Source organism: Gasterosteus aculeatus, chromosome 8 (assembly GCF_964276395.1).
Source record: "Gasterosteus aculeatus chromosome 8, fGasAcu3.hap1.1, whole genome shotgun sequence".
Lineage (NCBI taxonomy): Eukaryota > Metazoa > Chordata > Actinopteri > Perciformes > Gasterosteidae > Gasterosteus > Gasterosteus aculeatus.
The window spans coordinates 12,136,234-12,150,496 of record NC_135695.1 but is presented as its reverse complement, the minus strand read 5'-3'; the positions used below and the strand labels follow the sequence as shown (position 1 = coordinate 12,150,496).

At 40.4% G+C, this 14,263-nt stretch overlaps 1 protein-coding gene across 2 annotated transcripts in view; it reads right to left on the bottom strand.

The window, feature by feature from the left end:
* rabgap1l (RAB GTPase activating protein 1-like) overlaps nt 1–14,263 on the bottom strand; it is an 85,845-nt gene that overhangs the window by 22,367 nt on the left and 49,215 nt on the right. For both annotated transcript variants that reach the window (XM_040185380.2, XM_040185381.2), the window contains exons 14-17: nt 9,670–9,783; nt 4,293–4,367; nt 2,571–2,696; nt 670–813 (exon numbers count right to left, since the gene is read on the bottom strand). In XM_040185380.2, coding sequence (XP_040041314.2) covers nt 670–813; nt 2,571–2,696; nt 4,293–4,367; nt 9,670–9,783 — 459 coding nt within the window. The remainder of the gene's footprint in view (nt 1–669; nt 814–2,570; nt 2,697–4,292; nt 4,368–9,669; nt 9,784–14,263) is intronic.

Below are 14,263 nucleotides of genomic sequence, written 5' to 3'. Positions count from 1 at the left end.
CTACATTGCTCCAATGTTAACCACTTCAGAACTTTGAATCTTCAAGGGATGTCCTCCAAGAAAAACGTGTTTTATGTTAAAATATTTTGTCGCATTAATCTCGGTCACATGAATCCCATAGATTAACGCGTTTATGTTGACAGCCCTATTTTTTTCAAGTCTCAAAATAGTGGCACCAGATGATTTTCCAAAATACATTCTTTAATTTAATATATTGAGAGCCAGAGAGGAAGAAGAAAAGACCTCTTAGAGGAGCTTTCTGTAGAAATGTTTTTGAACATGAAGAGGTGATTGCTATCGGGTCATGTCGTCCTAACAACCTTAAATCGATGATTGTATCTGCCTTTAAAAGCCCAATCAGCGTATCCCTATTGATTTCATTTGTAAGATATTAGAGCAAAACAAAGCTGGTCAGTAGAATGTAGAGAGTACACAGTCACTGTGCAGTTGGACCAACTCCTTTTCTGTTCCCGTCTCCTTTCTCCTGCCTCATGGTTGCCATAGCAGTAACCTCGGCCCTTCTTTCTCTTTCTTCCGTGACCTTTTGTCCTACCTGCTTCCTACTACTCTCACCTTCCCAGACCGTTGACCATCTCCTCCTCTACAGTGTAGTACAAATCCCTTTCCATTTACTACCAGTACATAGTAATGCAGTGAGCCAAGTTATACCTCACAGAGCAGCAGGTCAGTGATGTGGAAAACCATACACAAGGGGAATTTGGCAGTGAAGAGGGTGAGGAACCACTGGGAGGCGTACATGTGAGCCTCCAGGTTAAGCTCATGGAAGTGGGACCACAGATCCGGAAGCTGATCCTGTGGAAGCAGATGGAAGACAAGGAGGAGAAGCTTATGAGACGAAACAGAATTTATGAGAATAGAAGGACGAGGCTCTGTTTGTCATTTTAGTTTTATATTATTTCAATTCTACGCATTCTTTATTAAATCATACTGTCTCACTGAGATGGTAATCTCTTTTAAGAGAGCCCGAGAACAAGAGAAAAATTTGAAAAAGACACCTAACACAATTCAAATCCCAGCTGTCCAAGAGTAGGCTAAATTATGAAAAATATACTATGTTATATAAAGCAAAAGTGACATGAAATCTGATGTAAAAAATCTAAGAATAAGTGTTTTGGGAGATTCCTCCACAAATTATTCTCTTTCTTTACCATTTTTTTTTAGGTTAGAAGAAAAAATATTTACACATGATAAAGACAGCTGGAGCTTTCAGTATAAAGGGCTTTTTAGAGATGCAATCGTTTGGATAGCGATCCACTTTGGCAGACAACACTTACCATCCCACCTGACTGGATCAGATTGGGAGCTCCCACCGGTACGCTAATGATTAGCAGTCAATGCTAACATCCTTACATTAAGCGCATTTGGGCGATGCTAAATTAGTTGATCTTGATGCGTTGAGACAACTACTAGCAGGGAGAGGTTGGATTCCACGGCTAAATTAAGCTCTAATCAGTGAGCGGATTTCAGCTGTTGTAGCCAAGTGGGCATCAACAAAAACATCCCTCTCAACCACCGCACAGAATGCTGTTCAGACAAACAAGATCGAAAGTCACACTCGCAGACATGTACGTACTTCTTGTTATATTCTATCATCTATCATCATATTTTGAGAAACAGAACGGGGTCATCAAGGCAACAACAAACATGTCGCACCCCAGAGATGATGCAATCACTGGTAACATGCTCTACGTACTTTTATATATTTTGTAACGCAAGTTGCTCTGTCTACTAGTCTTTTCTTTGTAGTGGCAACCAATATGAGTAATGGCATAAACCCTGCATTTAATCAGGAATTAAATTAAACTTTTAAGGGACCTTTGTTCTCAACATAGTAAAAACTGGAAAATCGAATCTGGTTGAAATTATAATATGAGAACTAAATAACTGATTTGAAGACCAAGTTGTTTAAATGTCTGCCATTAATTGGTGAGATTTTTCCTTTTGTCAACTACAACCAGGAATTGATTTGTAATATACAATATAGCTCGTAAGGTATATTTATAACGATATATACACCTTATAAACCTTTAATAAATATTATAATATAATTTGCAAACTAGAAATAAAATGTCCATACATTTTTCCCATAGACATTTTTCGCATTAGGTAACGTTGAGTTGAAAACCTCTTTAAATATGAGAAGAAAGGATTAACAATTGCGGGTTAAGAGGGTGGAGGTCAAGGTCAATTTTAGCAATAAACATCCAATTACTAAGTATGAAATGTTGTCAGAATTTCTCTTTTAAATATGCAGTGGAGAAAAAAACGAATCGATTCAGTCAATTTAAGATTATCCGGAAACTTGAGTTTGCTAGTGTTTCATTGACGACACAAACCAATTGGGTCAATAATCCAGAAGCCAGAAGTACATTGTTTGAAGAAGAAATTGCAGTGGGAATACAGAAATGGGGAAGGAAATTTTTCAGAAGCAGTGGCCCCTCCGACTTCCCAACCCATTTTCAGCCATCGTACTTCCATCCAGTCCAGGCCGTCTTCTCACTATCGTGTTCCACTACATTTCAATTTTTATAAAACATTGCATCACTAACCTGCATTAGCCTCTCCAGCTGGTAAAACTTGCAGTGAAGATCCTCAAAGTTGTTTTTGTAGAGATCTCTCAGGCGATAGTAATACATGATTTTCACCAACACACAGAAAGCCTGTTCCTCTGGCATCTGAAACCACATTGATAACCATTGAATACAGGAACATGGACATACTGTTCAAAACACTGGTGGTCAGGCCGTCTTCAAGACAAGAACACATTTTATTATCGAACATTATTTGACTGGCCCGGTGTAATAAAACCTGAAGGACCGGAGGAAGCGACGGTGTGAATGACATTAAGGGACTCACCTCACAGTGTTTACATGTGATGCATGTGTGCAAAGTTTGCTTTAATGTGAGTGCTTCATAGCGTGTTGCTTGGATGAATGAAGATAACAGGCAGTTTAAAACTGCATATGTTTCTGTGTGAATATATCAGTTTATTTCTCTCTCACACACATACACACACACACACACACACAGCGACGTGATATTTAATCAGAGTGACAGAATGTGTTTGGGGCTGAATGGGCTCCTGCAGGTAAACCTGAACCCCTATTAATATTCCTGACATCTCCTTTATAACCCCTCCCGTCTTCCTCCTATACAACCTACACATAACCTCTATTTCTATTTTACTGCCGCTATCTCTCTCACTCCTCTTTTTTACAGCCTCCTCACTAACTTTTTTCTGTTTTCCTTGTCTTCCCTCTGAGCATCATGATGTGTCCTGACCAAATTTCTCCGTTGCTCTCGCCCATGACTCTCCCACCATCCCTCCTCACCCCACCTCCTCCTGACTTGGCCTCCACAGTCTTCTCCCTCTTTAACCTTTGCCGCCCTTGTAAATTGGACTTCAACCAAACTTCCTCTTCCACTTAGGTCTCCCGCCTTCATGTGTCTACTGCTCCGTCTCACCGCCAAATACAAATTTCACATGTGTGCTACATGATGCAACCTAGTTTGAGAAGATACAGAAAGACTGATCAGAGTACTGGAAATAAATGATGTACTTTAAAGTGTATGGGCAAAGGTTTATAGAGCAGAAGTTCTTTAAGAAATATCTGTCTGTGACCTTGTAATTAAATCTGTTAGAGAGAGAATAAGTGTCTTGTCCACCTCTTCTGCTAATGCTGCATTATGCGTTCAGCTTTACCTTCTCTCTCCCTCTCTCTATTCATCCACATCGTTCTGCTATGAAGTGTGTTCATTCCTGCGGTCAGCCGGAGACGTTCTTTATCTCTCCCTCTCAAGCCTCCGTTTAATCCCTTATATTGTCTAAGCTCTGCTTTTTTACAACCAGCACAGGACGTGGTCTCTGCAGATGCAGAGAGGAGCAGGTGAAGCGGCACAATGCGGAAATATTCGCACTCTCAAAGGTAGAATCTTGTAATATTCTGTTTGACTGCTGTCGTCAAACACAGTTTGCAGCATCAAAGTAACATTCCAGAATTTTACTGAATGTTTATGGGACAAAAAACAAAAGCCAGGAGCAGGTTCTTCCGTAAATGTATAGGAGGTTTGGTGAATTTTAGTAACTAACGTTGTTGATTAGAATGTGCAGAAAGTATAAAAATACAGTTGTTAGGTGATATTGTAAACTTTTATGTTGTTTTGTTGATCCCAGGTTTGTATGCATGTGTTTATGTATTGCATTCATCTGTGCATCGTCTTGGCCATGAGACAGCGAGCTCAGTGGATGGTTGGATGACAAGTTTACTCACATGCAGCAGGAGAACAGCAGCGAGGAAAGATTGACCCTGGCAATAACCAATTTCTTCATCATAGACAGAGTAGGCCTTTAGGGAGAAAGAAAAAACAATTGAGTTTGGTTATTCCAACAGTTCTGACAATTTTGAAAGGCTCAATATTGGAGGCTAATGTTATTAGTAATAAAATGTAATATACAAAAGTGATCATCGCTTCTTGTGTTACTTCATGCGTTACTGATCACCAGTGCAAAGAAAAAATACCAAAGGAAATTGAAAAAAAAAAAAGTAAAACTCAATGTAGTAAAGTGAATATTTTGACTTCTTCAGGACCTGAACCTCAAAGTCTAGAACTTTCAACATTAACCATGGCAACCAGATGACTTTTTTGCCACTGTTTTCTAACACACTTAAAATTATTTTATCACTATTGTGACACCAATACAACATTAACATCACTCAAGGTCACACAGAGATTTGATGTCATTGACAAACAATGCTGAGCTCAGCGTACGGAGGTCAAATCCACTGCTACTGATTGATCATGAGCAGTAAGGCAGAGACAATCAAGTCTCACTACTGCAGAATAAGTAGAAGAGAAGGCCTGTTCAGTATTAACCACCTGGCTCGTCCTTTATTTCAGTATGGAAGACCTTCAGATGCCCAGTTGAGGTGCCATCATTTGCTAGCAGAACTGGGTTAACGAGCCAACAGACAGACAGTGAAGATCGGTAGAGAGAGTTGAACAATCTTTTCAACCCACACTTTTTTTAGTTTTTTTTCTGCAAAACATCCGTGCACATACTGTTCAGGATTTAAGAAACATACATCATCACTGGACAGTAAAGCCGGCCCACTAAATGGCAGATGACAGAGGTAATTGGGGCACCACAAAGGGAAGGTAAACCCCATAACCTGAGTTCTACTTGACATATAACCTGAGGGGCAAAACTAGGGGGCAGCAGCACCTGAACTGAGCCCGGAACCAGAGGACCTAGAATTCTGTAATTGCTTCATATTCCCCTGTACATATGTTGGAGCAGCTGTACAGCACAGTAGAGCTGAATGAAACACACAAAATCATCTCCTCTGAATATTATGTTTTTAGTTCCGCTCTCATCCAGAGCCCCTCAAAATGATTCAGCTGGTGGACGTTCAATATCTTCCCTTACAGATATTTTGCCAGGATGCTCACTCTTGGATGGACATTCGCTTCAACAGCGGTCAAACCTCCCCACATTCGGTTAAAAGATTCTATCCTCCTTTGGATGCATGAAAAATGAGTGTGGACACCCAGAGCTCCACTGCTGATCTGTTCAGCTAATTTGGAGTTTAATGTGGAGGTAATGAAGAAGTCTTGTGGACCTGTCTAGAGTGTAATCTACAAGCTGACGTGCTTGATGGAGTGTGGCATTCACATGTCCCCAACTCGGCTGGGAGAAGTGCACGCTAACAGATGGATGGGGGAGTTCCTGGTGGGTGAAATCTAAATGTGTTAGCCTGAGCTGATAATAGGCACAGAGGGATGGATTGTTACCAGCTATATGTCTGGTTTTTCATAACCATAAGCCCAAGATTGATGAACTTCTACGCATGTAAAACTTTAGAGAAAATGTTTTAGACAAACGTGTAAGGTGAATATTACTGCAAAAGTCATTGTTTGTAAAGAAAGATTTTATTTTATGATCTGGACGTCATAGTTTTATTCTGCAACAAACAATGTCCCTTTTAATGTTACTCTGTGCTGTAGATCCTTGAGCAGAAATAATTAATAGAAAAGTGTTTCACCTATTCCTTAAAAAAAAACCATACATGACTTGCACATTTTTATGAGAGGGAAACTGTGGTAAAGGAGAGCTAAGACCTCATAATCATTGCAATATGATTGCAAGGTATTAGTTTGAGGGCTTTATGAATCACATTTAAAGTGGTGTAGAAACAAAAAATGAGGTCTGTAAGAACTTAGCTGAAATATTGTAGTTAAAGGCTTTTGTGTGCTTTTGCACATGGCCATTTTTCTCATGTTTTAGTTTACAGTATATAATACTTTTAAAGATTTCTTTTCAACCATTGCATGCCTTTATGAGACAGACAATAGTATAGAGATAACAGGAAGGCAGAATTAAATAGTAAATCACGTGCAGCAAAGGTCCACAGCTGGATGAGACACGAAGGCGTTATGCTTTACGGAGCAAATCTTTATTCTAACCAACCCAGCTGGTATTGTCTTTACAAGCATACACAATTCGATTCGGTTTGCGGCCACTATAATATCAACTACTAAAATGAAATATGTGTCCATGAAAGCACTCAGTGATCACTAGCATTGCAACATTAGCCTGGTTGATGAGGCGTTATTATGTTTGCTTTTTCCGTTTGGTTTCCTTCGAAATATAGCAGAAATTCTCTTTATCTGAAAGTCACAGGCTATAAATTTCCACACCAGCTGTAAGGATAATACTCCCGTCTCCCTGAAAAGCCACTGTCAAAGGTGGTCAACCCTGAACTGCTTCTGAGAGACCACCGGTACACGTGTGAGGCTGTGCAGGATAACTGGAAGTGTGACCGAGTGGAGCTTTGGAAGAATTAAGCTTGTTATCAACAAAAAAAAGAGCATGAAGCTCAGGTGACCTTCCCTGGAGAATAAAAGTTAAAAAAAATAAAAGAGTCCAAGCTTATTACTGAGCAGGGTATGAAGATGAATATAAACTTTGCCCTGGATTCTCTGTGCTTGTGACCCACTCATGCCTCAAGATCCAACCAACCTTATCAGCAGCAAATCTACATGGATTTGCATACAAATGAAGGCCGGCTCGCCACTGACCTAGTTGGGTCCAGAGTGGACGCTAACCCCGCCTGACAGGTTCTCCCAGAGCGCTGACCCTCAATACTTCAGCGGTACAAGGGAAATTCAAAAGGAGCAAAAGTTCTATTCATCATTCCAGAAAACTACCTTGATTTTAATGAACAATACAATACACTTCTGAGATCCTTGGAATACTTGGTATTCATCAGCCAAATATTTTACCATCAAAAACGGCCGATAAGACTCTCAGGTTAGGTACAGGTGCAGAATATCGACATCTTGACGTGTGAAATTTAGTAGTGGCCCTTGCCAGTAGTGAATAAAAAAGGACTGGTCACATTAACAATAATGCAAAAAAAATAACAGTTGCACCACGCCTCACCTGTCAGCGATGATAGAAAATAACTATAACTAAGAGTCAGAAACCCAAATTTAATGCAGACTATAAAGTCTCAGTAAATTACTGAGTTTTTATTAAATACTGTGAAATGTATGAGTAAACAAGGTTAGAAAGGACAAATTGTCCATATTGACTATACAGATTGATTTATGGTTCTGTAGCTAGAACATGCATTTAGTATATTTGTTGTTATTACATTATATGCAACTATTGACAACTTTAAAATGCATTTATATAGATTTATATATATGTAAATGCATCCAAGCTTAGTTAGCAGTTAAATGTTATATATTTGATGACTTACTAAAATCCTACTTGATGATATCTAGTAAGTATTTTTTTCCTGTGTGAAAAAGCTGTTTTGTGGGGCAAGGCGAAGACGTCTGGGCATAATAAATGGCCTTGGTTGAGTTCGCAGCAGCAGCAGACAAACCTACGAGAACAGTGACAACGATTCAGACTAGCTTTAATACATTACCATAGTGCTGACCTTAGCTTTTGTCTGGATTAAATTTACCTTGTGCCATCACAGGTAATTACCTCAGGCTGTAAGTCCACTCTGACCCTATCCTTACTTCTATTAGTCACTTTGATAGGAAGCAGCCTCAACTGCAGTTTTCTTTTATGGTAGCAGGCTGCTCCATTAAAGGTCAAGGGTCTACATGACACTGTCAAGGTTACTAATAGGAACTTCTTTTAATGGTCATGAAGCGGTCGGGATGTAATAATAATGCCTCATTATGACCATCATAGGCCATCACGGGTAGATGAACGATTTCTATATAGTTATTCTCAGATGTTGTAGATGAAAGAGCGGTCGCATTTGCCACTAGATCCAAAAAAATCCCGCTGGTTCTCATGCAGGAAACTCCTTCGGCTCAGACCCCAGCAGTGAAGCAGTCCGCCTCAGACAGAACCAGATTTGACTTGGCGGCCGCCTTCGACCCGCGGTTGGAGGCTCGGCACGGGGGCGGAGAGTTTACGTCCGGCAGCCACCGCTCCTCCTCCACAGTGCTCCACCGATACCTGCTGGGAGCCCATAAGCCGAGGCCATATTGCTTGGCCCGCTGGAAGGGGGGAACGCACGGGAGAACCCGGAGCGGGTCACACTGTCAGAGCATGCTGCAAATTAGTCGTTTCCCAAAAGGACTTTAGTGCCCAGAAACCATAACCATTGTGTCAACGGGACAACAGCCCATGTCAGAACAAGATAAAGGTTCCTCGCAGTTACTTTGAGTATCTTCTACACATCAAATCACCTCTTTTGTATTGTTGTATCTGTAAGATAAATGAATTAAGATTAATAAATACTAAATCAGTAGATACATAGAAATATAGACAAGGGTGGTAGGGTAATGTAAGACCATGCATATCCTCAGAACTATTTGGCTGCCACCATTACTGACATCCTACAAATAATAACAACCAATGTATTTACATGGCAATCTTGAGTAGATGGCAGTGAATTGGAATATGAGTGATGGTCCCAAACTGGGCTTTCGAGATCTGCAATAGAAGCACAAAATATTCTACAAATGACTGGTATTTTAATTTGTATGTATGTATTTGGTCGGTAATTTGAGAGAAATATGCCGCCTACAAAAGAGCAACCGCCTTTCTCCATTTTCAAATTGGAAGAAAAGATCAATCTCTTTCCACCTAGTGAAGGAAGAGTTCATGTTGATGTCTCAGTGAAAGTGGGCACTGTCAGTCATATATCGTAGAGCCAACTGGAAATGCCAAACAAATAGCTATTGAGCCAAGCCAGAATAGAACCAAACCAACCAAATAGAGAGAGAGAAAAAAAAGAATCCAACATGTCTTGTTTAATGGCTGGCTTCATAGGGAATGGCACAAATTGAACAAACTCAGAATCAGCTCCTCAACTCACAGCGCCTCCGGTTCCATGATGCCATGGAGAGTCAACATATGTACCCCCCCGCCCGCCCCATCCCCCTCCACACACACAGCACTGTAGCTGCAACTCAGTTGTTAACAGCGAGCACCAACCCCCCCCCCCTCTATCTGCTGAAAACACCTACTTTCTGAATACACATTATACTCTGTGTGCACTTAAAAAAAAAAATGTTCACACTGCAGCGTTTGTTCATATTACTTTAGTGGATGGGCATTCTGCGTTAGTAAAGTAATGTTACCACAACTTCAACGTTACGTCCCGGGATTACCTTGCAAATCTTGTACAGTGAATCCTGTCCATCTCCATCAGAGTCCTTGAAGTAGTCGTGTGCAGGGAAGGTGCGGTGAATGTCCCGGGTGATGACACCTTCCTGAGCCGAATCCTGCAACACACGTGGATTACATGCTTTAGAAGGGTGACAAAACGAAAGCCAAATTTAGATACACAACGTGCATTGGAGATTGTTCGAATTAGGATACTGGAAACCTTGATTTCTGACATTTAACTCTGATCGAACTCTGAGACGACTCGTCTGGATTTGTTTTCCACTCAGTCTGCCGCTGTGATACAAAGCAGCCCATTGCAATGTCACTGTTTTTTATTTGTGTGTATTATTGTTTGTCCCCTTCCTCTCTCTTAGTCCGTAATGTCTAATCCACAGCTACTGCAGCTTACACAGCCGTACCAAACACGCCAGCTTGTTTCCTTATGCGCCTCTCACTCACAAACACAAACTGTTCACACACACAGCTATTTTTCCACACTTTCTCTTCTAACGCACATTGACACCGTCGGTCACAAACGCACACACGCCCGGAGAAAAGACTGGCAGCACAGCATTCTCCAACAACTCACTGTAAGCTGGAGATAAACCAACCCTGAGTCTGCCTGGCCTTGATGTGTGTTTGTGTGTAAATGGGTGTGCAAGAGAGAGATTTCAACTTTATAGCCTCTTTCCTCTCCTTGTTCCCGGACAGTAGAGAGAGAAGAAGAAGGGAATGAAACACTGCTACATATAATGCTCATATAAGGTCTTGGTCAGGGGTCCTCGAGTTCTTGTGCAGGGCTCAAAGATAAAAGCTGAGCAATGCTCGCTGAACGGATTGTAGTGGCTCACGCTGGCCACGACATCGCTTGTACATTAATGAAAGTTTTGGTGGCGTTGTTTATTTACTGGCACATTGTGAGGAAGCCCAAGGCATACTATCTTTTTATATAGTATTTAAATATATTTAAAAAAAAAAATTAAAAAGTAGCAGTAAAAAATTAAAAAGTATTTAAAACACAACATTTCTAATTACCCTAAAGACACATATTATCTGTGCATATTGTGGTTTTAAAAGAGAACTGTACAGCTTCTAAGGTTGTCGGTTTTGGGTTGTGTTTCAGAGCTCCAAAGTAAACTGATCAACTCCTCGGGCCCGGCGATTAGGAGTTATTTATGAATCAATGAAAAATAACCCAGTTCCAGCTACTTACTTGGTTTTCTAAGCTCAATGTCCCACCTCAAAGTCCCCTGTAGGTTTAGAACTAAATTCCCTTATTTTTTCTTATCTGAGATTTATGCCTCAATTCGATATTGGACGTGAGCTGGTTAATGACATTCAACCAAGTTCCACTGACTGACCTGCAGCAGGGATTGTATTCTTTAGCCTTCCTCCACCACAGCTCCCAAGCTGATATTTGTATTATATCAAATGTGATACATAGTTTTTTTTATTCCATAACCCCTTACCTGAACCATTCCAACTAATGGAGAGCCTCTTCATACAGCTAACCTAAACCTTATTCCAAGACTAACCAAATCTGAACTAAAAAAAATCCTAAAACAGCTCTTTAACAGTCTGTCACTGAGTGAGGACGGGTCTGACCTAAACCTACCCTCAAAGCTCAAAGTGTTACCTGTAAAATCTGATCTTTTACATGACGGCGATGTGCATTTTGACCCCAAGAGGAAGGTTATTCCTCACAATGTGACTGTGCGATAGATGTTACCCCAGAAAACTGGCAAAACCCTTCTACATACACACGCACGCAAACAAACCCCAAAAGGGTTTGATAGAAGCTCCTGGCACAACTGTGTGTAATGCTTTAATGAGATTTGTAGTGTGGAGGTGGTGTGTAGCTCTGTGTATTATGTGTGGTAGAAATGGAACTAACAGCTTTATATTGTGTTTCTTCTTCAGAATGAAAAAAGAGAACAAACTGATGCAGCTCTTCAGAGATGACAGTAGCGTGCTGTGATTTTCCCCTTCTCATATTCATGGATGTCTTAACCTGACGGCAAAACTAATTTCCTTAATGGTACACAATGCATATTGAAATGTAGAAGATGCTACGGATATATCTGGATATGTTAGGGTTGGTGGTCTTACATTTATTGGGTAAAACAATAGTCGCGAACCCATTAGTTGATCATCAGAAAATTAATCACCAACTATTTTGATAATTGATCCATCGTAAAAGTAATATTTCTCTGTGTTGTATTGTCTTTTGTCTAAAATTAAGCTTACCTTGTTTTATAAACTGTTGGTTGGATAGAATCTATTTAATGACATCACAATGGGCTTTAATAAATTGTGGTATATGTTTGCTTTTTTACATTTAATAGACCAAATGATTAATCACATAACAAGAAAATAATACTCCATATTTTTTAAAGAAATATAGTACTGCATTAAAGATTGAACTTCACAAAGGTCAATTATGAGAAACATTAACAAGAGAATGTAGTAGATGACGATAACACAAGGGACAGTTTAATTAATTACTATGCGAGTAAAAATGTTGCTTTTAAAGTAGTTATAGACTAATAGTTAATTAACTACATTTGGGTAAGCTCATCAAAAACAAACACATTTATAACTCTGCAATTACCATAGCAACATCTCGGACCAGCAAGAATAAGGTTGAGAGGGAAAGTTGTAAACACTTTCATTTAATAAACCATGCTTGCCTCTACTAATTAACAGCCTCATTACTCAAAAAAACCCACAAAAAATGAACAGCGGACGTCCTCTGCTTAGCTACTGCCTTCCTCGTCTTGAAAGTATTTTTCTCTATTAATTTCTGCCTGCATATTTCCCTATTTCTTTGAATTATTTACTCCCATCTCCTTCGTGTATACTTATTTTTTCTATTCAGCATCATTTCTTTGCCTCTTCTTCTTACACTTACTTGAGTCTTCCTAAAAATTAACCAATTTTTCCTCCCATTTTTTATGCAGAAAGAAAACCCCCAAAGAAATTTAGACCAAAGTATGCATGTAAGAGCAGCCTATTGTCTGACAGTGATGCTCATTTCATTTAACATTGTTTTCGTCTCTCAATTGAACTAAAAAAGCAGGTTTCTATATGCAATTTACCTTTTCATGATCATTACAATATTGTAATACTGTAATACTATTAAGTATTCATTTACCATTAACTATATCAAAAATAAACCCTAAATGGGTTGGACTAATATCCAAATTTACGAATATATTATTGTTATTGGAGTGTTTTGCCTGACAAGGATGAAATTATCATTATGTTAGCTTAATCTCGGCAGTCAGCACTCTACTGCAGAGAGCGTAGCACCATTTCATCCAGCTGGCACTGTGTTCACAAAAAAAACATTGTAAGTTGGTTCAGTGAATAAAAACGACGCAGTTGCTGTGAGTCTTACGCATCAGTGTCTTCCAGATTAATTATTTGTATTGGTATGCCTGATGAATATCTGCTCTACATACGCACTGGAGTTATACACCACGTGTGGATGTGGCACGTGAACGTATGCGGATGCTGAAGCTCTTTGATCTCTGCGGGGAGGCTGAGGTGTTCAAGAGAAGCTGCAGCCTCATCAGCAGCATCAGTGCCCCAGTTCAACATCCCTGCAGTGGACTGCAAGAACAAACGCGAAACAAACAGAATATACCCCACACCCTATAACCCCAGGTCTGTGAGCAGGTGCGGAGTGCCCTCTGATAGCCACTGTAGGTCTGCCCACTCACTCACGTCCGGAACATTTGCATACTAGTTTAGCTAATAGGGAGCGACCCACTCATTCCTCACAGTACCAGCTGTCAAACCCTGAACTTGCATTAGAACGCCGGCAACTTAACAAGTGCTGGCTACGTGGAGAACCAGGTCAGGGAGCCTGTCAGAGCTCAGACGCTAACAAGCTCTCAGGCCAATACAGATGTTTACCCGTCCTGCCATGGCTTGGACAGCGCGTCCAACACCATAAGGCCCCACCAGGCCATCATCCTCTGAAGCAGGAGAGAGAGAGATGGTTGCTCAGAAGGATCTTCAGCCTAAATGTCTTTCCACCACTGCCACAATGAATCAATGGAAAAGGCCGTGAGGGGGGCGGGAGGGGATGAAGAAGGCTGTTAGCGGTGGGTTCGTTCCATTTCCAGACAGGTGGAAAGGAAGGACAGAGGAACTGTGGCTGCGATAGAACCATGTTAAGAGAGGCAGCATCACATTTCAAGAGAGCACGAGGCTTTTCTTTACTGTAGGTAATCCTCTTAAATGTCATGTTGCTCTTCTAGGTGCTGAAAAGTGGATGGTGGTTTGCAATGGGATGATTTATACAACCAGAAGGATGGCTTCCTGATGGCACAACTAGTACATGCTAGTACAACTAGTACTCCACAGGATGAGAAGAAGTCCTACAGTGTAAATCAGAGCTATAGAGAAATATGTGTGTTCACAGCTCATTCAAACACATACAGTCAGCTTTTGCTTGATTCAGCATACATACACTTCCCCTTTCACCTCCAGACAAATTAGCTACAGGAGTGTGACACATCAGCACGCACTCTCCCAGGAGTTTGCAGATGACATTGAGAATATGGAGGTATTCTAAAAAAGCATTAG